Below are 26,262 nucleotides of genomic sequence, written 5' to 3' on the forward strand. Positions count from 1 at the left end.
CCCTCACCCTTTTTGAAAATGTACTCCTTAATATGGAGCATCAAAGTTCACGAAATATCCCTTTGCATTATATCCTAGATACAAATATTTCACATGCTGTTTTTTTCTGATGTAGGGGAACAGGAAGATTGTTTGGCTGCATATTTCCCGATTCTACATGCCTTTTCCTCAGTGCTAATCTCTGAAGTACAGCATCTGCTCTGTTTGATTTACACTTTATCAAGAATAGAGCAAGCTGAATTCCAGAGTTATTGGAAGAGGAGGATGGGATGTGGTGAATGACAGAAATCTATACCACATGACTGAGGAGTAGAGAAATGCCAGTAAAAATAGGCTTTTCAGTGCAAAGCTACACAAAAGGGAAGCCAACACCTTACTAAGCCAGAAAAAAACATGCTACAGTACACTAGTGCTGAACAGTTAGGTGTAGAGAATATATGCCCATTAAGTATGTGCTGAGGTATGGAATGTGACCAGAAAAAACCCCCAAGTGGTTCTTCAAACACTGAACTGTGCAAAAAAACCTGAAAAAATATTGCTGCCCATTCAAAAATGAACAAAAATAAATAAATAAAACAAAAACACAAAAGAAAGAGCAAAAGTGTATTACGTAAATGCCACTCCTTTTAGATGTTCCCTGTTGAAAGTCAGATCACACTGACTGCTAAACCAAACTGTTTCTAAATCAAATAGCAGAAAGCATGAATTAACTTTAAACACATCACCTACTCACTCACAGAGAACACACGGCACCATACACTGTTTTCTTGTTATGCGTTTAATACACATTATGCTTCTTCTTATCCTTACTGAATTTTGCTTCTCTCTCTAATAATTACTGTGGTGCACCAAGTACTTCACAGCTGGGTAAGTTAAATAGTAAACCTGAAAACATTACCTTTGTGTCATGGCGTATTGCAGAGACTGGAGCGATTTCCTCTCCTTTTTTTTTGCCCTCTTCCTCATCTCTTTCTTCCTCTGCTTTTTTCTCTGGCGTCACAGTGGTTATCAAGTTGGTTTGAGAGATGCCCTTTGTTGTGGCGTACTGGCCAGTACCAACCTCTGCAGCAGACATAGAATCCTTCATGTACATTTCATGGTTTTCATTCACTGATGCTAAAAGCAAATATAATTTAAAGAGATCAAGTCTGAAATAGCTTGTTCTGCAGATCTGAATAAAATTAGAAGCTGGGTTTGTAAAACATTATTTTGCTGAAAACATTAAAATATCGTATTTCAGGAATCCACAAACATGCATATATACTTAAATAAAAGTGTTATGTGCTTACTTTAAAGGTCTGGGTTGTATAGACATACATACATTTTTCAGATGTATGTGTATACACACACTACATTCATAATGCATGCATTACGCATTATTTTGAACTGTTAGTAAGCTGTTAAAGCGCTTACCATGATTTAATATCTGAATGAAATTAGTGCATTGCCATATTAGTAGGCCAGGAATGTAAGAAAAAAAAACTGACTTCAGCCATGGGTAGAGGAACAAAGGACTTTTTTGAATCTCTGTTACAATATAACTTAATGCAAATCAAATGCATTGTATATCGTTGCACTGCATTTCACAAAATGACATTCTTAATGTAACACATGCATAACATCTGAGAAGCAAGAAACAGCTTTTCTCTCTTAATATTATTATTATTCAGAATTAAAATCTGACAGTCAAATATGCCCACAGCCTCAAAAACAGGATGGCAAAAATATTGTGTTCAGGTCCATTGACTATCTATGTGATTAAGCCAAACAGGATATGGCTTTTCTCAGTATTTGAGGTCTTAAATGTTCAATAATCTATAAACCTAAATACATATTAATGATTCCAAAAGAAGTAGCGGATTAACAAATACAATACAACTATATGCCTAGATCCTGCACAGGAATAACTTTATGCATATAAGCAGGTCCTAATCTAATGGGATTGCTCACACCCATAAGGTTATTATCACATGTGAAAGTTTACACTAGCCCTGATCCTGCAATTTCACACAATGCTGAATGTTATAGTCAGATTTGCATTACATAACAATTTTCATGAGAAAATCTGAATGAATGCCACCCCAGTAGGTGTATCTATGCAAATTAATATATTTTTAAACCTTGCAGATCCTACTACACTCGTAAGAAAGCATTTCAGATTTCTTGTCTCTTAGATGACCTGGGGGACTGTTTGGATATTATAAATAAAATAAAATAAAATAACACAGAAGGGTAATTTGTGCTTGGAGACACATGCACAGCAGTCAGGTCACTAGTTGCTTGGTAACCAGCATGAAGCATATGAGAATTAGAAGGATCCAAATTAACGAAAAATAAGCACCGTTTGCATCCATTTCATGGGGAGAAGTGAGGGATTGTCACTAATATGTTTAAATCACAGATTTTTTCCCTAACCTCAGTAGTCTTCATTATGTATCATCTGTGTAGCATTTGTGATATCCTTTTGTCAGCATTCATTTTTTAAAAATGCAGTCATTTCAAATAAAGCTTCTTAAAATACTTTTTTCGCACAAAAGAAATATTCAGAAACCAATTATGAATGTGGGGTGAAACAGTACAGTACTAAAAACTGACCAAGTAGTTTAGGTTTCTGAACAGCATGCTGGTTTAACCTAAAGGAGAAGCAGAACCTTGATTTCCATGAGCTACAGAGAAGGAGGAAGGAAGTAATACTAACCTATGCCATATTATCCTTAATATTACATAATCTGAATTAATTTATGTAAAAAGCTGTATCTCATATCATGCTAAGCAGCTGTGCTAGACTGGAAATAAGAAACAAATGCTATTTGTTACTCACTGAAGAGAAATGATTCACCTGTGAACTTCTATCTTATTCTTATGCCATTTCCATGCAGAAAATTAAATTACAACCTTCGTACGAAACCTATAATTCATCTAAATCCTGGAGAAAACTTTGAATGCTGGTTTGCTACACACTGATGGGCAGATGCTAGCAGCCTGTGCAAACACTTTTGAACAGCCCCCAAAATACAAAAGTACTTTGCAGTGATGGGGCTGAGGAATGCAGCCCAGGAAGGATGTTTCCAGGGATATAACCTCCAAACAATTATTTTAAACTATTGTACATGCGGTTTAGTGCGTCCCATACTCTGTGAAGTGTTCTTCAGAAGAGTCTTTATGAGTCCAGGATAAAAAAGTCATCACTGGCAGGAATGGACTAGTAACATTCCAAGATGGGAAAGACAGCAAGAGTTTTTATCTATGTAAAATCTGACAACAGCTGTATTTTATTGTAACTGTTTTCCATTCAACTTCACATATTTCTGTTCACTATTTTTTAAATTATGTATTTACCCCAGCCTTAACCTCTCCTTCTCACGGTCCACCTCTGCATGCGCACTCAAATCTCTCGCTCGCTATTCCTCACACCCAGCTTAACTTCACCCACTCCACTAGGCACTCACTCATTCCTTTTTCTGGCTAGTGCATCTGCAACGTATCTTGAAGGGAAGGGGCATACGAGGCTGGGTGCCTTTCACAGTCTTCAAAGGCTAGGAAGTTTGTTCTTCTCCTTCTCTGGCTGGATTAAAAAGCTGATGGAGCAAAGGGAATCTTTGCTCTCCCTCAAGATCATCTCTTTTCCTCTTGAGGCCTAGAAAGGGAACTCTCAGTGCAAGGGATTCTTGCTCTCCTGTAGAGATCAGGTACACCATAGGAAGCACATGGGAACTGGGCCTCTGCCTCATCCTGTCTGGATAGCAAGGTGAATGGTAAGAAACATCTTTGTAGCTGGGAGCCAGGAGGCGTCGAGAGGGGAGTTGGCCTATGCAGGTTGCTGCTGGGAATGCCTGCTGAGATTCTTCCTACAGTAGAACTTCGGAGTGACGAACACCAGAGTTACATACTGACCAGTGAACCACACATCTCATTTGGAACCAGAAGTATACAATCAGGCAGCAGCAGAGACGGGGGGAAAAGCAAATACAGTACAGTACTGTGTTAAATGTAAACTATTAAAAAAAAGAAGGAAAGAAGAATTTTTCTTCTGCATAGTAAAGTTTTAAAGCTGTATTAAGTCAATATTCAGTTGTAAACGTTTGAAAGTACCATAACGTTTTGTTCAGAGTTATGAACATTTTAGAGTTACGAACAACCTTAATTCCCGAGGTGTTTGTAACTCTGAGGTTCTACTGTAACTAAAATGAGCACTATGGAGCAGAAGTCACCAGGGTGCTATTTCTATGTCTTGTCCCAACATACTTTGTGCTCCTTATACACCAGTAGCCAACAGATGGGCATTGGTTCCAGGATACAGTCCATGCACTTGTAAGCAAGGGGGAGCTGGCCAGCCCTTTAGTTCAAGACAATAACTAGCTCATTAACTTCCTAATCCAGACATGGCTACATATAACTGACTGCGCATGGTACGTTCAAAGGCCCAGAGTGACAGAGGAGAACAGCTTCTTTTGAAAGTCAGTGGGACTTGGTGACTTAGGGGCCTTTGAAAATCTTGGTGACTTAGGTGCCTAAGTGACTTAGGAGCCTTTGAAAATCGCACCCTGCTTGTTTAACTGGAGAAAGGTGCTCAGTGGTGTGACTGTTTAGCATCACGTAACATCTGTCCAGAATCAAAACATTTTAAAATCCACTTAGATGAACAACAATACAGAAAAATGTTTGGTTCTCTTGCCACATAAGTCTTATGCTACAGATTGTGCAAAGTTACTAAAAGCAGAAGAAGGGCCAATGTGTTTATTTAAAGGCTATCTACTTACAATAAAGAATCATGGTGAATATACTTACAAGTCTCATTCAGCAGAAGCTGAAGGGATATGAGATCACAAGAGGTTTATAGCTATTCTCTAGCACTGTCCTTTACCATTATAATTTGTGACAAAACTCCGAGGAAGACAATTAAGAGCATCTTACCCCCATCTAAGCTGCGAGACATAGTATAACGTTTGCTGGAAGAACGCTCAAAGTAAGGTGCAGGACGGTCTATTAGTGCACTGGCTCGTCTGGTTTGGGCTTGTGTTCTTCCACTGTAGCGGAATTTGGAACCCAGTGTAAGGAATTTCTTTGGCGGTGCCTCTGGTAACAACAGCCTAATACACACAGAACAGTAAAAATATTATTCCAAACACAAAGAATTTATTTTATGGATTAAAAAAACCGCATAAAATGTTGTGTATCTTTATCTTTGTTCTGTAAACCTCTGTGTAAAGGGAAACATAGAGCATGCCCTCAACGTTGGCTAAGTAATTTTGTAATGATATACAGAAAGGCTGAATTTTTCACAAAGTCTTTATGGGGAGAAACAGGTTATCTAATGAATGAATCTCTTCTTTTATTAAAATAAAGAGATACACCTCAGCACTGTTTTTTATAATCATCAAAAAGAGAAACAAAGATTCCATGTTCTTGGGGACTGTCAGTTATGCTGCTTGAAAACAGGATAAGGCCCTTGCGTACATTTGAGGTTTTTGTTGATACAGCTACACTGGAGACTAGCCATCGATCCCTGCAGTCAGGCCAGATTCCCAATGTACACAAGGCCCTACATGCATACAGATGTTGGGGCCCCCTGTACTCTGCAATTACATGGCTAGTGGAATCCCCTTCTTACCATGGAGTCATACTGCGAAAACTAATCTTTCCTTTGGGGTGGGGGAGGGGAGTAACACATTTTTTCCCCGTGTGATTGCAAAGAAACTTTCCAAATGTCAACCAAATGTAATCAACAGGATGGATAAAAACTGATGACTTAAAAAATAAAATAATCAGATTTTTTAATTTAAATTAAATACGGGTTTATTTTTAAACAATAAACCAGTTTAAAATGAAATTAGAAATTCAAAACCTATGTTAAAGCCCAAATTTACTGTATTATATTAAAATCATTTACATTAAATACAAAAAATAATATTAAGCAGTACATGTTTGCTGCCAAGTCATGAAGAAAATCAATCCACTGAATTGGTGGAAACTGCTGCTAGGCAACTAGCGTTCCTTGAAGGGCTAAACAAGCTTGTGACAGCAGTAGTCACTTCTGCAGGTGCAGAGAGAATATATTCTTTCAGTTTATTTCACTAGTTCAGTACAACTACTAGTTCACTCAAAGCTAAGAAACCAACTGGGAGTTGACAAAGCAAGAAGGCTAGTTTTCCTCTTCCAATCTATGAATAAAAAACTAGGTGTGAAAGGATAAGATCTACTAATTCTAAAATCTAGAAGGACGATGATCAGAAACAATCAGTTCAATTCACTAATTATAGAGAATATTTTCTTAATTTTAAACACAAAACAAGTTTTAATAATTTTTTTTTCTTATGTATCCAGAACATTTAAGGTAATTAAAAAAAAATCAAAATGCTGTTTTTGTGCATTTTTATTTGCATTTGAATTTCCATTCAGAATGTGACACAAATCACAAGTAAAAAATTAATTGTCTAGTAAATAAATGCTTCATTTACCATTTCTAACATAACAAAAATGTAGAAAATTAACAAGCTGGATGACTGTAAGTTAAGTTATACAGTTGCTTAAATAAATCTATATAGATATAGCATACCCTCCTGGTGAGAAAAAAGAAGTACCAAATTTAGTATAAAGGCTCTATATCTTTAGTTTCAATTCATCTTATTTTAATGTTTACCAACCACTAAGAATCAGCCTTTCTTTAGGAAAATAAATAAAAAGTACAAATGCAAAGGACAATTAAAATCAATAATTTAAGTCAAGGTTTCCTGCCTGTTGATTTAAATTGAAGTGATTTAAATCAATCTACCCTGCTAACCAATGCAGCGATATCTGCCCGAGTCTACAGACAGCCTGAAACAACAGCTCTCAGAAAGGTGTGAAATCCCCCATTCATTTCAATGGTGTGTTACCTTAAAATGTAAAGGTGTTAATTTAGGGTGGGATTTTTCAAGAGCACCCAACAGAATCAGATGATTTTCAATGGGAACTGGATGCATTTGGTGCCTTTGAAAATCCCACTCTCATAGGTAAACATTACTAAATGTCCCATTGCTTATTATCTTAGTAAAAACATCCAACTAGTGTGTTTCTCCCACATTCCCAACCTGTCTCTCAGGCATTTTCGGGTGACAAAAGCCTGGCTGTATCTTCACAGCTGCTAAATCCCTCAGGTGCCCAAGGAACATTAAATAATTAAAATTATGGGATGGACAAAATAAGTTCATTAAAACATTTACATATGTATCCCAAGAATCACGATTGAATTCCGCAGTTTCATATTTAATTCAACCAAAAATCTCATTTTTTTTTACTTTTACTCAAGTCTGCCAAAATTTTTCCAGTTGCAACACAAGTTGTGTGTGTATGAAAGAGAACGGGTACAGAAATTATGGGCCAAATTTCCAATCAGCCCATTAACTGTAGGTGTCAGACAAATGTTAGCTCAGGGGTGGCCAACCTGTGGCTCCGGAGCCACATGCGGCTCCTTGTATAGACACCGACTCCGGGGCTGGAGCTACAGGTGCCAACTTTCCAATGTGCCGGGGGGTGCTCACTGCTCAATCCCTGGCTCTGCCACAGGCCCCGCCCCCACTCCACCCTTTCCCACTCCTTCCCCTGAGCCTGCCGTGCCCTCGCTTCTTCACCCTTCCCCCCAGAGCCTCCTGCACGCCACAAAACAGCTGATTGGCAGGTGTGGGGAGGGAGGAGGAGGCGCTGATCGGTGGGGCTGTCAGTGGGTGGGAGGCGCTGGGAGCGGGGGATGGAGGGGTGGAGCTGATGTGGGGGCTGCTGATGTGTTACTGTGGCTCTTTGGCAATGTATATTGGTAAATTCTGGCTCCTTCTAAGGCTCAGGGTGGCCACCCCTGCGTTAGCTGATAACATCATCGTGCACATGAAATGAAAAACGTCAAGTTGGCAATCAAAATCATGTGATATTTTAAGGTCCAATTAAGGACCTGCCACAGTTGGAATAATTTTGGTGAAGCATTACAAATACTTTGGGAATAGTAATCTTTCCAAATATGGTTCCAGATCAGCAATCAGAAAGGTAATAATTTTATCCCAAGTCATTTAGCCGTATTAGCACAATTGTTCTTTTTTTTTTTTTTCCGGTCAGGCTTTATTCTAAACCTTTAGGAAGAAAACCCCACATACCTGAAAAATGTATGGTGCTCAACACATACTTTCCATAAACGCTTTGCAGCACGATGATTTGGCAACTTAAACCCAATAGTGCTTTCAAACTGTTCAAACTAGGTAAAAAGAAAGAAAAACTGAGTAGTTATAGATTGCCAGAAGGGACCACTGTCATCATCTAGCCTGACCTCCTACATAACACAGGCCATAGCACTTTCCTAAATTAATTCGTTTTGGAAATAGCATGGCTCTTTTACAAAAACATCCAGCCTTGATTAAAAAAATTGCCACCACAACCCCTGGTAACTTGTTCCACTGGTTAATTACCCTCATTGTTAAAATTTTTCACCTTATTTCCAAATTTGAATTTGTCTAGCTTCACTTCCAGCCATTCCTTTCTCTGCTAATTTTTTGAAGAGCTCATTATCAAATATTTGTTCCCTGTGTGAGTATTTATAGACTGTAATCAAACCACCCCTTAAGCTTCTCTTTGTTAAGCTAAACAGATTGAGCTACTTGAGTCTATTGCTACAAAGCATGTTTTCTAATCATAGAATCAGAACCGGAAAGGACCTTGAGGGGTCATCTAGTCCAGTCCCCTGCACTCAAGGCAGGTCTAAGTATTATATAGACAATCCCTGACAGGTATTTTTCTAACCTGCTCCTAAAATCTCCAGTGACAAAGATTCCACAGCCTCCCTAGGCAATTTATTCTAGTGCTTAACTATTCTGACAGTTAGGAAGTTTTTCCTAAAGTCCAACCTAAACCTCCCTTGCTGCAATTTAAGCCCATTACTTCTTGTCCTATCCTCAGAGGTTAACTAGAACAATTTACCTCCTCCTCCTTGTAACAATCTTTTATGTACATGAAAATGTTATCATGTCCCCGCTCAGTCTCCTCTTCTCCAGACTAAACAAACCTATTTTTTTTCCAATCTTCACTCATAGGTCATGTTTCCTAGACCCTTAATAATTTTTGTTGCTCTTCTCTGGACTTTCTCTAGTTTGTCCACATCTTTCCCGAAATGTGGTACCCAGAATAGGACGCAATACTCCAATTGAGGCCTAATCAGCGCAGAGAACAATTACTTCTTATGTCTTGCTTACAACATTCCTGCTAATACATCTATAACAGGGCACACTCACTTCTCGCGAGCCCACGTGCCCCCGCCCCTGGCCAAGTGTGTGTGCGCCTGCACTCTGTGGTGTGTCTTTGATGACTCAGCCGTCCAGCCAAGTCACACACAGTCTGTCTGTGTGTTAAAAGCAAAGCAAATCCCTTTTGGGGTACAAGTCCCACAGGGTCCTCCCTCAGTAATGCCTCAGTTTGACCCTGCTCCGGAATAGAGTGGTGCCCCAGGGCTCCTTCCCTGGAGGCAATGTCTTTGCCCTCTCAGGGCCCTTGTGGCCCCAGCTCTTCAACTGGGCTACTACATTTCAGCTCCCACTCTGGGGTAACTCAGTGTTTAGCCACTTCCCCCAGTGACTAATGGGGAGGTTGGGGGAACTGCTGACTACTCCAGGTCACAGTCCAGGGACCCTGTAGATAGCAGCTGTCACTCTGTCCCTTTATCTCAGGCTTCATCTACACTACAGCCAGGATCTACCCTCTGAGATCGATCCACCGGCGGTCAATTTAGCGGGTCTAGTGAAGACCCTCCAAATCGACAGCAGATCGCTCTACAATCGACCCCTGTATTCTGCCCCTGACAAAAAGAGTAAGGTAAGCCAATGGGAGAGTTAACGTAGCTGGAGTTGCATAGTGTAGGTCGACTTACCATGGTAGTGTAGACATAGCCTAAGTTGTGCTACTGCTCTAATTCCCTGGGCCTTTCCTGTGGCCCCATGCCATCTTCACCCTTACCTCAGGGCCTTGTCCTGATGGAGTCCCCGCAACCAGCTCAGGGCTCCTCACCCTCCCTGGCTTCTGGCAGCACTACCTCATCCAAGATCCTGCAGCTCCCTCAGCCAGCACACACCATGTACACTCCTCCAATTCTAGCAAGGAACTGAACCTCACTCTTGCCCTGCAGCTCTTCTTATACTGACCCACTGGGCCCTGATTGGCTGCTTCCTACACAGCCGCTCTAGGCAGTCTGGAGGACCTCTCTATTGTCCTTTTCTGGGGTGGAGTGTGGCAGGGCCACAAAGCCTCCAGCAGCGGGCCTCAAGGCCTAGTCCACCCCATCACAACATCCCAAAATTATGTTTGCTTTTTTTGCAACAGTGTTACACTGCTGACTCACATTTAGCTTGTGATCCACTATGACCCCCTGATCCCTTTCTGCAGTACTCCTTCATAGTCAGTCATTTCCCATTTTGTACATGTGCAACTGATTGTTCCTTCGTAAGTGAGGTACTTTGCATTTGTCCTTATTGAATTTCACCCTATTTACTTCAGACCATTTCTCCAGTTTGTCTAGATACAGTTTCAAATTCATTTTCTCTACCTATATAGCTTCATTACCCGTATGTACATATCTGCACATCTCTACAAATATATACACATACATTCTCCTGATTCCTGTCTTGAAATCCCGGCTTGGGTGGTGATGGAATAGTTTGTTAGGACTCCGAATGAGGAGTGAGAGTTTATTGATTAAGATGGCTGCTCTATGCATTGTAGTACAGAACAGACTTTTTAAGAAAGGACTTGGGAGATTTAGGAGAAAGATTTATGTGGTTAGTGCCTCTCAACTATTTGTTGCTCTAATGTTTTAACAACTTAACCGCAATGAGAAAACATTTGGATTTTCTGACAGTAGCCTGAGGTTAGAGAGTCCCCTGAGACTGATTTGGGTTTCAGAGACCACTAGGATTAAGGAGGTATATAGGAAAGGAACCAGTGTTAGTAAATGAGAGTGGGAAGCGTTTGGCTAATCTATCTCTATGGATATGAATACCTTCAGAAGCAAATGAGAAGGGCAGGTCACTGAAAGGGTTTGTGGTGGATGCTATGCATCCAGTCAAACCACCAGAGGGCACTCTTCGTACAATAGTTCATAACATCTTCAGGCACTTCAGAAGATGAAGTGCTGTAGATCTGAAACGACTAACATTCTTATGTACCAATATTACTGATGGATAGATATTTGATTTCATTGATTTAGTATTCCAGGATATCTGTAAAGCTCTGAATGTGTGGCCTATGTGCTCCTCTGATTGGGAAGGGCAAACAGATCCCAGATTAAACCATGTATAATCTCTGACCAGCTACAGTGATAAGCACCCAATAAATAAGTGTATTTACTAATATTTTATCAACATATTTTTCATATTCACAAAATATTTATTACGAGGTATATGAGAGTGTTATCTTTAAATGAAACAGGACAAATTCATCCTTCGTGTAATTTCATGACCCAGAATGTATTTTAGACATATTTTAAATAAGGGGTTTGCCTAATCTTTCCTAAGAAAGGGAAAAAAATTCAATACATCTTAATTTAGATGAAGAGTATTGCTACAAACTTGTGAACAATGGCAAACAAACCAGTCCATGATGTCACAAGGTATTCTGAATAAATTTCTAGTGTATGTGTCAGGATCTGCTTACCTCTCCTGGTCGGATTTTGATGTAGAAGTTGTTCCTCTTGTATGAAATTTTCAGAACCTTTGGCCAAGCAAATCTATTTATCCTGAGTCTGTCTCGATATATTAAAAGACCACTGGCACAAACCCCTAACATGATTTCAACTCCTTCAGAATCCTGAAAAAGTAAGCAACATAGTTTGTTGATTTCTTCTCTCCTTTTCCAAAGTTCCATAGTTTTTATATGTCATGTTCTTATTTGAGCTACATATTTAAACTGTGTTTGCTGTGGTGACTCACCAGGTAACCTTATTTAATTACTATTCATATCTATACAAACAGCTGTAAGGTGCCATATTTAACGACATCATATACAAAGAAGATGATTTTACTGAATGATAAAAACTTATCTGAAAGACTCCAAAAAGGAAAAAAAGATAGCATAAGAGGTTTAACTATATTGATAATTGCTTTATTAAACAGTATTACCTCCCTAATGCCATAAGCACAACCATGAGACCTGGAGTGACAAGGGGCATTTCTTTACTATCCTGTTTACTATATCCCTTATCATCAAGATTGTTGGTCTTGTGCAGTTTCACATCTAGTTCTTCCCAAGGTTACTTATTTATGTAGTTGTACCTATGCCCAATACTCTTCCTTCCTCATTTCTCTGCCAGTGTAAATGAATAAATAAATAGAAAAAAAAAAGAAAAGAAAAAGAAGGAAGCATTTATAATGGAATGGATCCTTAAAGCTTATAGAGCTTGTGCTCTCACTCATTTTGCCTGAGAAACCAGGCTGCAGTTCACATTTCTCAGGATTTTAAGGAGGTGTCAAAAGCACCTGTCAAGGTTCCTCCCCCACTCTGAACTCTAGGGTACAGATGTGGGGACCTGTATGAAAAACCTCCTAAGCTTATCTTTACCAGCTTAGGTCAAGACTTCCCCAAGGTACAAAATATTCCACCCGTTGTCCTTGGATTGGCCGCTACCACCACCAAACTAATACTGGTTACTGGGGAAGAGCTGTTTGGACGCGTCTTTCCCCCCAAAATACTTCCCAAAACCTTGTACCCCACTTCCTGGACAAGGTTTGGTAAAAAGCCTCACCAATTTGCCTAGGTGACTACAGACCCAGACCCTTGGATCTTAAGAACAATGAACAATCCTCCCAACACTTGCACCCCCCCTTTCCTGGGAAATGTTGGATAAAAAGCCTCACCAATTTGGATAGGTGACCACAGACCCAAACCCTTGGATCTGAGAACAATGAAAAAGCATTCAGTTTTCTTACAAGAAGACTTTTAATAAAAATAGGAGTAAATAGAAATAAAGAAATCCCCCCTGTAAAATCAGGATGGTAGATACCTTACAGGGTACTTAGATTCAAAACATAGAGAACCCCTCTAGGCAAAACCTTAAGTTAAAAAAAGATACACAGACAGAAATAGTTATTCTATTCAGCACAGTTCTTTTCTCAGCCATTTAAAGAAATCATAATCTAACACGTACCTAGCTAGATTACTTACTAAAAGTTCTAAGACTCCATTCCTGGTCTATCCCCGGCAAAGACAGAATATAGACAGACAGACAGACCCTTTGTTTCTCTCCCTCCTCCCAGCTTTTGAAAGTATCTTGTCTCCTCATTGGTCATTTTGGTCAGGTGCCAGCGAGGTTACCTTTAGCTTCTTAACCCTTTACAGGTGAGAGGAGCTTTCCCCTGGCCAGGAGGGATTTCAAAGGGGTTTACCCTTCCCTTTATATTTATGACAGCATCCCTTTAGAAATCTTACAAAATAGTCTAAAAAACGATCTTTGCCATTTACTATTACAGATGAATGCAGCTGGAGATTTGTCAAGGATTCATTTCTCATTATATTTGTGTCATCTAGCTTATTAACTGCCATCGGAAACAAAAAGGTTATCACTTTAAGCTTGGAGGCTTTTTTAAAAACTATTTTAAGTTAACAGCAATCTGACAACAGAACTTACAAAACGTTCATACTATGACAGTCATAAAATGAGTGAATTGGTTTCCTTTAGTCCTCTAGCAAATCATCTTTTAAAGATATACTGAAAATCTGGCTCATTTTAAGGTGAACCAAAAGACCAGATGCATAGTTAATTTAGATGTAAAGGACATGCACAATCTGAAAATTCTACTGCAATTCAAAAATTGCTTATGCGGAACTTTCTTAAGGTTAGATATACAGCAAAGAACTAGACAGTGTATAAAACGTATTGCACCGTGAATGAGAGATCAATAAGAGATACAACAATAATGTGCGAGGGGCCCTCAAAGGGGAATGACACCTGAATAAAACTAGATTTCAGTGTTGGGATGTACCATCCAAAAATAAAATTTAGTGTCTGCAGTGTATTTCAATTTTTCATTTTTCTAAGAACAAAGAAATGTTTTAACATACTGAGACAGATTTAAATAAAAATAATAAAAAAAAGGCTTGAGGTCCATATGCAAAATGCACACACAATGTCTCAGATGCAAGGGACTATTTCACATTTCCTGTTTAAGAAAAGATTTCTTTCCTGAACTTTAACTTTTGTACTAGTTATAACTGCATTCAGGCCCAGATCCTGCCACCTCTATTCCCCAAAGAGTCCTGCTGATTTAAATGGCTGTACTTGAGGAAGAAGGTATTACTCAATGTGAGTGGCAGATTCTGGCTCTTAGTATATGGGTGAAGAGACTATTCAAGGCAGCTCTAAAGAGCAGCAAGGTCATAGCCACATTGGAGAATACATTACAAATACTTGTACAGTTTTGCATATGTAGGCGACTTACATAATTAACATCAAAATATTAATTCCCATTTATAAACACAACTGTCAGTCCAGTTTTCAAGGAGAGCACTTAATCAAGGAACAGAATACTTAACTTAGTGATTGTTTGCAGCCTTCAGCTCATTGATGCATCTTTTATGATGATATCTTTTCTAGTAAGCACCCCCTAGTTCCTAGATAGTAAGCAGCTTTGATATAAATACACATCAACTTTACTGAAAGTTTTGCCCTGATCCTTTTTGTTTTTCATACTCTGTCAGATAAAACTGGGTAACTAGGTCTTTGTGGCACAGAATAGGTTACTCCAATAGTTGTACTCTTCTAGTTACCAGCATTTCTCCAGCATTACATGATTCTTTTGATAGAATAACTAGGCCCTATTGCAAAGTAACTAACTTTTGGTGTCAAAGACCAAAACATATTTTGCACAAAAACTCACAAATGTTCTTTGTTGATCTCCCTCTGAGGGATGGAGGATGATAAAATGCTACAAAGAAAGGAGTGAAATTTCCTATTCCAGTTCTAGCTTTGCTGCAAATGTGCCTCAAGATTTTGTGCATACATGCAAAAGACAAGAAAAGCAACAGCATGCCTATTGGGAGAATGCTGTCCACTGAGCCATAGTCAGCATTTTTGTTTTCAGTGTAGGCAATTAATAGACTACGAAGGATTACCTTGAATTCTGTAATACACATATACAGTTCCTACGAAATGCCTCATGCACATGGATGAAGGCCCTTTCAAGATCCAAGCAGCATATTTATCTCAACTGTTGAAAGGATCTGATGCAGAATGAAAATGGCTCTACAGTAATTTGACCCTTCATCAAAAATGTGATGCTCTTCCAAAGCTCTGGCTCTTTCATCCAGCATCAATTTGCCAAGGACATTTACTGACTTCACTCTATAGTTGCTGGAATCTATTAATCTTTTTCTGAATAGTGAAACAGAAAAATTAAAAAATAACCCTCCCACAAGACTACAAAATGACTGGAGATCTCTCATCAACCACACTGAGTGAGTACCTCTTGATCTGTGAATGTACCTAAGCTAGCTGATGATTTTAGAGACAGTTTCATCATGGGAGATTGATTCCAAGAGTTCCTAATCATTGGGCTAACTGAAACAAATACACTTCTTTCAATGAGAGCTAACCGTCAGTCCCTTTATCACTACCAATCTGATTAAGTTCCATTATGGTTAACAAAGTGCTTCAAAGTACTTTTGTAGTGTTAGAAGTGATCCGTTTGTCTAGCTAAAACACCATAATTGACTTTATTAAATTGGAAAATTCACCTGAATGAAACGACAATTGATCATTGTCTGGATGTCTTCTGATACAAATTCATGCATATTTTTCAAACCAATCCAGTCAATAGCTTTGAGGCTCATTACATTAACTGTTTCTTAGATCACGGCTTTCAAAAAAGATTTGTTTAATCAGCTTGACAGACTTTTTGAAACGTGTATCAACAATTGATGGAACTGGAATCAATTAGTTAAATTCTGCAACAACTACACAATGTAGCTGTGTTTACATCATGACACACTAATCACTTTGGGCCTATTTCTGCCACCTCTACTTTCCTTGAGTAGTTACTTAATCTCCAAGTTTTTCCACTGAAATCAGTAAGAAAAATTAAATCAACAGGATCTTGTGAAATAACATACTAGTCAAGCTGAGAAGGGGTATAGAAATGGGCCCATAATATGAAACAAATAGTTTTTAATTGTAGTCCAAACCTTGGCATGATGTAGATCCACTCCATACATAGACAGTTTTTTGGCATTCTCCAAGAAATGCATCTCAGCGTCTGCAGGTGTCATTCCCCTGAAGAAAAAAGTCATTATTAGTGTCAGTTTTGAGCAAGCATCATATGGAATAAACTTCAGTACATGGGAAACACATTCTGTCAGAATTTAGCTAAAAGCCATTACACACTTTACATCATTATCTTCCATGCTAAAGAACATTTTTTTTTGCTAGCAAAACAGTCTCACTCCTTCAAAAGACCTGTACAGAACTGTTAGTTCCCTAAAAATAACACTTTCCAGCAGATTCTAATATTTCACATGGAGGATGCTCAAGCTCCAAAGTTGAGTGGAAGCTGGATTTTACTTTCAGGTCCGCTGCTCACCTGTGGCTCTTGTGCAGCTCAATTACTTTGTCTTCCAGTTCTTTAGTATGATTTGGTGCAAACCGGAATTCACTGACATAATCACTTCCATATTCATCAGGATCATAATCTCCAAGTTCTGACTGAACAGTATAGGACCCCAAAAGAGCAAGAGTAACAAAAGAACAAGGCAGCCGTCCAGACACTATGTCATCTCTTAGCTGCAAGCAGAGGTAGTACCTACAATAAATAAAAGCAAGAGTTTATAGGAGTTCTTCCAGCACTTTTAGAAAAGTGATGTGGGTCAATCATTAGTAAGAATTTCTGGGTTCTTTCCCTGACTCTGCCACTGACAGTCCCTGGGCAAAACACCCAATTTATGCCCAAGTTCCTCCACGTGTAAAACTGGGATAAATGTTTGCCTATGTAACAAATGAGTCCTAACTCTTAAATAACTAATCTTTGAAAAGCACTTTGAGATCCATTGATGAAATAGGCCACTCTCTGTGTTTTATAACTATAGTATAAGTCAGGGGTTCTCAACCTCTCTCTTTCTGAGGCCCCCCCAACATGCTATAAAAACTCCCCGGCTCAGCTGTGCTGCAACAACTGGTTTTCTGCATAGAAAAGCCAAGGCCAGTGTTAGGAGATAGCAAGCAGGGCAATTCCCTGGGGCCCCACACCACAGTAGGCATTACGAAGCTAAGTTGCTCAGGCTTCGGCTTCAACGCCGGGTTGTGGGGCTCGAGGCCCCAGGCTGCGGTCCCACGTGGCGGAATTTGGCTTTCTGCCCTGGGCCCCAGAGAGTCTAATGCCAGCCATACTTGGTGGACTCCCTGAAATCTGCTCATGGTCCCAAAGGGGTCCCGGACCCTGGTTGAGAACCACTGGTATAAGTTACAGAGAAAATTCCCCATTAGATATTAACTATACTAAGGTATCTACTGTCACGCAGATATCCTGAGCAATTCATCTTATTTGATTTATAATTTTCTGTAATAAGCACTTTAGAAATAACAGTTAATTGATTAGCTAAAAAGCAAAAACAACAAATTACTACTTCCCAAAAAGGCAGCTATGCTGCTAAAAATGATCCCATTAATCATGCAATGTGAGGGCCCGATGGAAGAAACCGAAAATAGTTTCAGAGGAACTAGAAAGGAAGGGTGGTTTAGTGGCTAAGGCACAGAACAGAGAGAGAAAATCCTGACCGTACCACAGATTTACAGCAAGACCTTGAGCAAATTGCTTAATCTCTGCATCTGAGTCCACATCTGAAAAATGGGGGATCATAAGTCTTCCTTTCTCCCACCCTTTGCCTGTATGTTTAAAAGCACTTTTGGAAAGGTATTTATTGTTTCAAATACCTGGTAATATCTTCAGACAGCTGGGAAGGATCTGGAGGGTAAAATTTCACATTAAAGGAGAACTGCCAAGCACCACCTGAAAAAAACCCACAAGTTCAGTGAAATTGCCTACACAAGTAAAAATGAAGATGTTCACACTGTTAAGTTACTAGCAATCTAAAAGATAAATTAGGAAATATTCCAGTCAAATACTCAGTAATGACAGGATTTATATTCTTCTTCTTGTATGCAATATTAAGATACCTTCCTGCTTTTCACAATTACAGTTTTAGGCCTACAGTTCTTTTCTTGCACAGTGAACCGTCATTTATTTCTAGAAAATTTAGCAAGAAAAGAGTCTGTTTACTGAGATTAGATATATTAAAAAGTAGCCTATAGAAATAAAATAAAAAGAAAACAAAACGTGGAGATAAGCATTGGAAACACCACAGGCTAAAAATGAAAATGAGCTTTAAATATGTGACCACAATTATGTGCAAAATAGATAATTCTATCTGTCTATAAACCCCCATTCAGCAGTGTCTGACTGCTGTCTTAGCACACACTCTGTCTCTTTAGCTGGCATAAATTATCATATAGACAAAATTGCAAGGACAAATTTAGAGGCCATTACTGAAAAAAAATGGACCCAAATTTTTAACACTAGGGAAACATTAGTAATTGTAGTACTTTGGATAACTCATGTCAGTCACCAATTTAGGTCACAGGCAATAACTTTACACATCTTATAAGACATTTTTAATAGGACCTTACTTTTCAGTACTATAGATAAAAAAATACCAAGAACATTCCAAAAAAGTAGGGAAAATTTAAGGGGATAAGGATTCCTAGAAGATAAAACGGATGTCTCATGTTTAATAAATGGCACAGGTAAAAAAGCCAAATGCTTGGCTAACTAGCAAAACCAACAAACAACAAAACAACCAACCTTCTCCCCCACTTCTGGTACAGCCTACCAGCAACCAAGATTCTGTTGCATTAATTACATAGCTCTTCACCTATACTACTCCTACAGAGACCCTCTATTAGTTGATCACCCCCCTACACACAATCAATATGTGAGGTGACATTACTGCGGGAATTGAGAAATGGACATCAAGATGCTTCTATTTTCTAAAATATGGTAACCTATTAAAATACAGCACTGAACTGAAAAATACACTTTAAAAAATATGCCCAACAGACTTGTATAGGGATAGCTCAGTGGTTTGAGCATCAGTGGTTTGAGCATTGGCCTGCTAAACCCAGGGTTGTGAGTTCAACCCTTGAGGGGGCCATTTAGCGATCTGGGGCAAAAACTGGGGATTGGTCCTGCTTTGAGCAGGGGGTTGGACTAGATGACATCCTGAGGTCCCTTCCAACCCTGATATTCTATAATGATGGTTACAGATTTTTTGTGGCTACTATGTGAAAAAGAACTCCTCTTTATAAACTCTACAAAGTACTCTTTCATGCTAGCACAACTAACAGGTATTTTGCACTGTCTAAATTGTGATGAACATATGTTTTGAAGGTGTGTCAACTTCTACTACTGGATGTTATGCTGGATAGAAGAAAGGAAGTGTTAATGTTGACTATATTGCAAATGCTACTTTTAAATTGCCTTAAAATTCCATAAGTTTTCTTGATCATGTATTTGGGACTGTTTGTTTAGGGCCTACAATGAGATCTGTGTGGTTCATTACTTGCCTTATGCAGAAGGCCCCATTGACTTCAGGGCCTTCAGATCTTTAGCCGTACAGATCTCATTGCAGGATCAGCGGCCTTAATTTATTGAATCTATCTGAGAGCACAGATTGCGTATGCTAAAAGAGGATGAAATTTAATACTGAGGAAGATAGTCCCAAATCCTCTGTGAAATTTTTGGATACACGCCCTCTTTTGAGAAAGAGGAGAGAGAGAAGATCCCTTTGACAAACAAGAAATAAATTTAAATCCGTATTGTGTGCCTTGGGAGTACGATTCTGTAAGAAAAAAAAGTATAACAGGCCTGATTCTCCTCCGCTTATGCTGGTTTCAATCAAGAATAACTCTATTGAAGTCAATGCTTTTAAACTGGTGTGAGGAGAATCAGACCCAGAAACTCTGTAAACAGTGTTGGCCAAATTCTTTTCTCAAATACTGGCTTGGATTTCCTCCTGCCTGCAGTGGAACTGAGAACTCTTAAAAGCAGAAATTTGTCCTATATTCTCATTAGTATTCAATACGATTATGGTTTTAATCATTCATGAAATATATAACTTGTAAGATAGTTTTATTATTCCAAAGTTCTTAACAGAATTATCCGAACCAAGCAAATTAACACTGTCATCTATGACAACTCTAACTGTTCCCAGTGTCAACCGTAGGACTAGACGTTCCTGCCCTGGTTAGTCTCTTGCTGTCACAATCTTTCATTGCCTAGCTCTTAGATATGACACACATTAAAAACATTGCCATCAACTGTAAGTAGTTGGACTCCTTTAACTGCATCAACGATCTACATAACTTATCAAAGTCTACAGCACTTTCTTTTCCTGTGATAACTTTTCAGTATCCTATTAAAAATAACACAATGGAACACAGATTTTAATTATTTTTCATTACACATCATTTTTAGATAGTATATATAACATCTAGGATAGTTTGGAAAAGGTGAAGTTAAAGTATTTTTCGTAATGATTAAGGGAAATTTTCCACACAAAGTTTAAATTAAACCTTTGAATCTTGAAATCGCATCCTACTATTTTAGGGCCTGATCCTAGAAACACAAACTACCAGATGTAATTGCTTGTAAATGCTAGGATGCTGAACGTGATTATTTATAAGGTGTGTGGAGGAGAATAGTGAAGTTTTCTTGGCAAAATAAAAATCACATTTATTAACATTACAAATAGCTATTGGAGGAAAAGAAAGGTAGGTCACATTTTGAGCCTAGTAGCCTTGACACAGGGTCCCTTCAAGACATTTTTGGATTACTAACACAGCATACAGCTAAATTTAACAACTGAGCCTTTTAAAATATTCACATGAAGCAGCAAATTGATTCTCCTTGTGAAGCAGTAAATCATCTTAGGAACAAAGTTCATGTTATTGGAGAAATGCAGGAACGAGATAAAAATGTTTTGGGTAGAGGGATATCTGTACTAACACAGTTACGTGTTTTGGTATGTGAGACCAGCAGTTCTCCCAGACATGACCCAAATGACAGTAATTCAAAGAAAACAATTTATATCTTGTGACCCAGGCCCCAAAGATTATATTGCTTAATGCTCAGTTTAGACTTTTCCTTCTCTGTAAATGTCAAGTTGTTTTTAGCAATGAGACATTTATATTTCATGATCCTGACCAACTGATTTTGTTAGAGGGTAAAAAGAAGATGAAGAAAAACGTCCAACAATTCTTCTACAGACTCAGAAACAGACCTGAACAAATAATATGAAACTTAACATTTGAGATGGGGCTTCATGATAAAAATGATGTTTTCTCTTGAAGAGGGAGTGCAGTATTCATGGAGACATCTCCAACTACCTGCGGCTCCCTGCATGCCTTCCCCATACAGTACCAGTCCTTGAGGCTAGGGAGGGTAAGGTTGGAGCTCAGGCCTGCAAGTGATTGGTAGGTTTGCACCCCACTGGTCATTCTAATTGGTAACTCAGGCCCAAGGGGTGAGGGCATTTAAAGAACCACATGCTTGGGTAAGGAATATTCCTGCTCCACAGGCTGCCAGCCAGAGAGCTTCTCCTGCAGTGATCCACCCCTACACACTATAACTGTCTGGACTGGAATCTCCCACTGAGGCAATATGTTATTTATGGCTCAGTTGAGTGGAGTTCAATTGTCTTTGTCCTCCACTCTTTTTGGGTCTCTGTGCCTTACAGCAGGTTAGACAAATTGTCACATTTGGAGTCAGGTTGTCCTCCACTTCCCTGCTTGATCCAGCAGAGTCCTGATATAATTATAAACATGTGTTTTGGTGTAGGCAGATGATGTAGGTGGATGGGTAGCAATCTGTTATGGTGAGAAGTATTTATGATGTTTTTTGGCTCTTTTAAGGGGGATATTATTTTTAATGTCCGTAAGGCCCCCAGAGCCCTGGACGAGATAATAGCAGGTATATGGTGTGGGGCACTTCCAGTGAAGTGTCTAATTTCTCTCAGAAAGAGATGGCCATGTTACTGCTGCTTTATATAAAGTCACTTAGATTGGCAATATGTTCTCTCAAACTGGGAAAGTGTGTTAATGTGAAATTCCTTGTATGAGTATGTAAGACTTTTCTCACACCATTTATTACATGCAAACAATGTGGAATGCCAGGGAACGCAGCATTTCCAACTGTATACAAAGCAGTGTAAAGTTATTTTTCAATCAATGTTTTAATTTTGTTCAAAAGTATTTCATATTATCAACACTGCTCTCCATATTAAAACATTTCCCAGATCTCCTCACACAGACACATGATTAATTACAACTTACTTCGGATCTGCTTTTTGATTTCCTTTGCAGGGTCCAACCAGTTCTGAAAAGACATTTTTTTTTAATTTGACTAAAAATACAGTGAAAATTATTTTTAAAACATTGATATTAATAGCACTGAAATGAGACAAAATAATGTTAAATGTGTTCAGTGGCCTTTTAAAAACTCAGCAGCAGATGCCATGTTTGTTGGCTAAATTAACTTCTTGCTCCATCTCTCTCCTTTGGAATACTGTCACTACAGCAATTATTTTACGTTAACACATTTATTTGATTCCTTAGAGGGTTTCGTTGTTGTCGTAAGAACTTCTTAGATCACAGGAACCTGCAGATTAGCTTAGAACACAGGCATCCTGTGACAGCATGTCCACTGACCTTTCATTAACACACCAGGAGGCTCTTGTTTGCTTAAACCTTGAAAGGCTGGAGGGACTGAAGAGTCTGGCCCTGCTTAGGTACATAAAGAGGAGGAAGGGGACATGAGCCTCTCCTCTATTTGTGCCCCAGTGGAGGAATCAGGCTCTAATCCATTGAGGAGTGCAGATACTGTCTCTTGCTAGAATTTCTACCAGTGCTAGCTACCCAAAAGGGTGAGGTGGCCTGTGCAGTGCCATCATCAGCAGAGCTTGTGAGGTGTATGAGAGAACTGTACAATACAGCTGTTGAAAGGATGGGGGAACTGCCACTGCAGTGCATCCTCTCTGGCAGTCAAGGAGGAATTATGGCTGCATCACAATTCCGCTTGGGATATCTTACTTCAGCATAGTATCGCTAACCATTTCAGCAGGCAGCATGGTTTAAAATCCACAGTCTGGACTGCTTTGTACCTGTTTTTCTCTCTCAGATATTGGGAGGTTATGTCCCTGGCCTTCAGCATTGTCTTAACCAACACAAATTAATATTTAATATGCATATAGTTCATAACAAAAACAGTTTGTTAATCCCCTAGGAAAAATTCCACTTTCTCCAAGGAAAGATAAACAAATATAGCAAAACCCAAAACCAAACAAACCCCAGAACAACCCTTGCACCTAACCCCCTCCCCCCCCCCAGCCCTTAAGCTGGCAGCGGCCCAGAATCAATTAGTCAGTACTCCAAGGTATGAGGCTACAAGAGTATAATATGCCACTATAATTAACCTCAGGGTTTCTTTTTAAAGCCCTGTTTTCACATACTTGTAACTCAGGTAACTCAGATGGAAAAATGTGATGTGAATTCTTATACATCATAAAGATCTTCAGCCTGGAAGACGTTTTTTCTGTGTTGTGTGTGGGTGGGGTGGGGGGAAGGGAGATGAACAAGCTGTTTTTACATTGTAAAATATAAAAATATATGTAGAAATAAAAAATTAACTATTGCTCTGAGACTATCATGTACCTGTTTTTAAAATTAATTATTGACTTATTCTAGCCACTGTTATGAAGTAACTTGAGATCTATAAATGTTAAACATCATTATTATTAATTATCTGACAGGATCTCTAAATACACACTTATTTTGGCCCCACTTCAGGAAAGCATGACTGTTCAGGGAAGTACTTAAGCACATGCTTACCTTGAGCTTTAACTTAAAGTACATACTTAAGTGCTTTCTTGAATCAAGATGTGACCAAGGACCTGCTTAATTCCTTTTTGCATCAGTACCAAAATCCTCATTTTAAAAAGTCCACAAATATAGAAAGCAAGGGTTCTCACTAAGACAGAAAACCACCACATACTTATATGAAAACCTGTTAGGGGACTCTTTTATAACATACATTTTAACCAAGACATATCAAAAGGGAGTTAACAAAATACTTTAAAGAAACATTTAGAGGGTTCTCTGATGCTCCTGAGTGTACAATGTACATGTTGTATGGATCTTAGATCATCGTATCCCAGTAGTAATTGAGCAATAATGCTCAGGTAAAGATAACGTGAGTCTTGAAAGGGAATTAGCAGCAATAGTGAATCAACTTCTGCCTGTCTGTGTCACAACCTTAACATTAAATAAACCGTTTTTAGTGTTAAATATATTTATGGATGTAAATCTGACTTTCAAGGCAGTATTGGAACAAACCATACTAGAAAGGGAAAAGCTACACGATTAACTTCTCTTACATCATAAATAACCAAGGTAGAAGGAAGACAGGAGAATATTGTTCCTGTTCTTGGGAGGCACAAACAATTAAAATGGCATTTCATAGATGACATTAAATAAGGATGCATCCTTTGGGAGGAAAAACTAAAACATCAGTTCTGGATTGTAGGTAACTGATCACCAGGAAAAAAAATCTGATGGCTGCATTTCTTATCCCATGCAAACTCAAGATCAATGCCAGTTAGCAAGATTCCAGTACTGTTGATTTTCTTTCTACTTCCTTTTAAATCAAGAAAACCCTAACTGAAGTGTCTTTTTTACCTTTTGGTTTTCCATGTCTCTGTACGTTAGCCCAAAGTAGTCTTTTTCCAAGAGATTCAGATGCTCACATACTTTGTCAAACAATATTTGACCTCTGGAACGTTTCTATGGAAAACAAAAGAACAATTTCATCAATTTCAAGGTACAGCAACATTTAAATAAACCCTCTTGAGCATAATAAAGTTGCGAAACCAATACTGATTTATCTTAACCTACACACCTTTCAAAAACCATTGATTTGGAACTGTACAAAATCTGCTGAACGGGGCTAATTTGCCTCCTGCAAAAATTCAGGTCTCAATGTGGAGTTAAAAATAAATCAATAGATGTAACATTCAAGGGGTAGCTTAGAAGGTTTCTTCTATCTCACCAATACTGGCACTTAATATATTCTGAGCTTATACTGCAGTAGAACTATAGCCTTCTCTATATGCATCAGTAGTAACAAACATTGGTCCCAAATACGCACCTAAGTGGGTTTGAAACCTGTGGATGATGGAGCAAAGGCATTTGTGTGGATTGAAGTCCCCTCACCCCCTTCCCCCCCCATGAAGTCCTTCTTTTATGTTTACACATTGGGGGGGGGGGGCTGATCCTGCACCCACAAAATTCAACAGAAAAACTCCAATTACCATCATTGGGAGCTGGACTGGGTTAAGAAAGTGAAAGAGCAGGATTCTCCAGAATCCCACTGACATTTCTCAGCCCAGACCTCCCCTATGAGAGGATAGTTAGTTTTTTATGCTCATTTAGGACCCGGCTATCTGCTAAGATTGTACCAGTTGTGGTGATGGTTTTGTTATATGAGCATATGCCCCTTACAAAGTACCAGTAGACTGAGTCCAAGAGAGCCATGAGTTTATAGCAACTTTCAAAAGCTGTAATTCTGAGCCAGATAAAACTGGTGACCTGGAGGCGAACAGTTTCTATTAATAAACGAACAGCTGAAGTAAAACTGTTACAATAGTGAGTGATATTACAGTTCAACAGGCAACACTGCTAGGAGCACGAAACCTAAGTCAATCAATTCTAAGGTTTATCAATGAGTATTTTATTTATCAATGAATATTTAAGCTGTATTACGCTGCGTGAGAGCCAGATTCTCGGAGGCACTGAAGTGTCCCCTGTAAACTGTTGAGCACCTGCACTTCCCATTGAGACTAATGGGAGTGGTAAATATTCCACACATAGCAGGAGATGCTCAGCAAATTTTGGGCTGGAAGTTAAGAACTCAAATTATTTCCTACTCTAAGCATAAGGTTTACAAGGCAAAAGACCCCTTTTTATAATCTGCCTGTGTGGCAATGCAATACTCGTTAGTTATGCCTTGTTAGGTTATTTAGTCATATCTAAAGTTCATACTACACAGAATTCAAGCAGCATGCTGACCATCATTTCATCATGTGTTACATATCCCCCAAAGCTAGACCCTTTGCAGAATCTTCTTATATTAAGCATGAATACCTCTGTTTCTTTGATTCTGT

At 38.8% G+C, this 26,262-nt stretch overlaps 1 protein-coding gene across 30 annotated transcripts in view; it reads right to left on the reverse strand.

Annotated features, from left to right (window-relative positions):
• The window catches only part of EPB41L3 (erythrocyte membrane protein band 4.1 like 3), a 198,112-nt gene that overhangs the window by 29,002 nt on the left and 142,848 nt on the right, over window positions 1-26,262 (reverse strand). For 22 of the 30 annotated variants that reach the window (XM_073331510.2, XM_073331503.2, XM_073331501.2 and 19 more), the window contains 9 exons: window positions 24,779-24,883; window positions 22,379-22,421; window positions 17,924-17,999; window positions 16,578-16,796; window positions 16,183-16,270; window positions 11,662-11,814; window positions 8,124-8,221; window positions 4,915-5,090; window positions 899-1,116 (listed from right to left, as the gene is read on the reverse strand). In XM_073331510.2, the coding sequence (XP_073187611.2) occupies window positions 899-1,116; window positions 4,915-5,090; window positions 8,124-8,221; window positions 11,662-11,814; window positions 16,183-16,270; window positions 16,578-16,796; window positions 17,924-17,999; window positions 22,379-22,421; window positions 24,779-24,883 (1,176 nt within the window). The remainder of the gene's footprint in view (window positions 1-898; window positions 1,117-4,914; window positions 5,091-8,123; window positions 8,222-11,661; window positions 11,815-16,182; window positions 16,271-16,577; window positions 16,797-17,923; window positions 18,000-22,378; window positions 22,422-24,778; window positions 24,884-26,262) is intronic. The other 8 variants (XM_073331530.2, XM_073331527.2, XM_073331507.2 and 5 more) reach the window with 1 other exon arrangement.

The sequence above is a fragment of the Lepidochelys kempii genome, chromosome 2 (assembly GCF_965140285.1).
Source record: "Lepidochelys kempii isolate rLepKem1 chromosome 2, rLepKem1.hap1, whole genome shotgun sequence".
Classification (NCBI taxonomy): Eukaryota; Metazoa; Chordata; order Testudines; family Cheloniidae; genus Lepidochelys; species Lepidochelys kempii.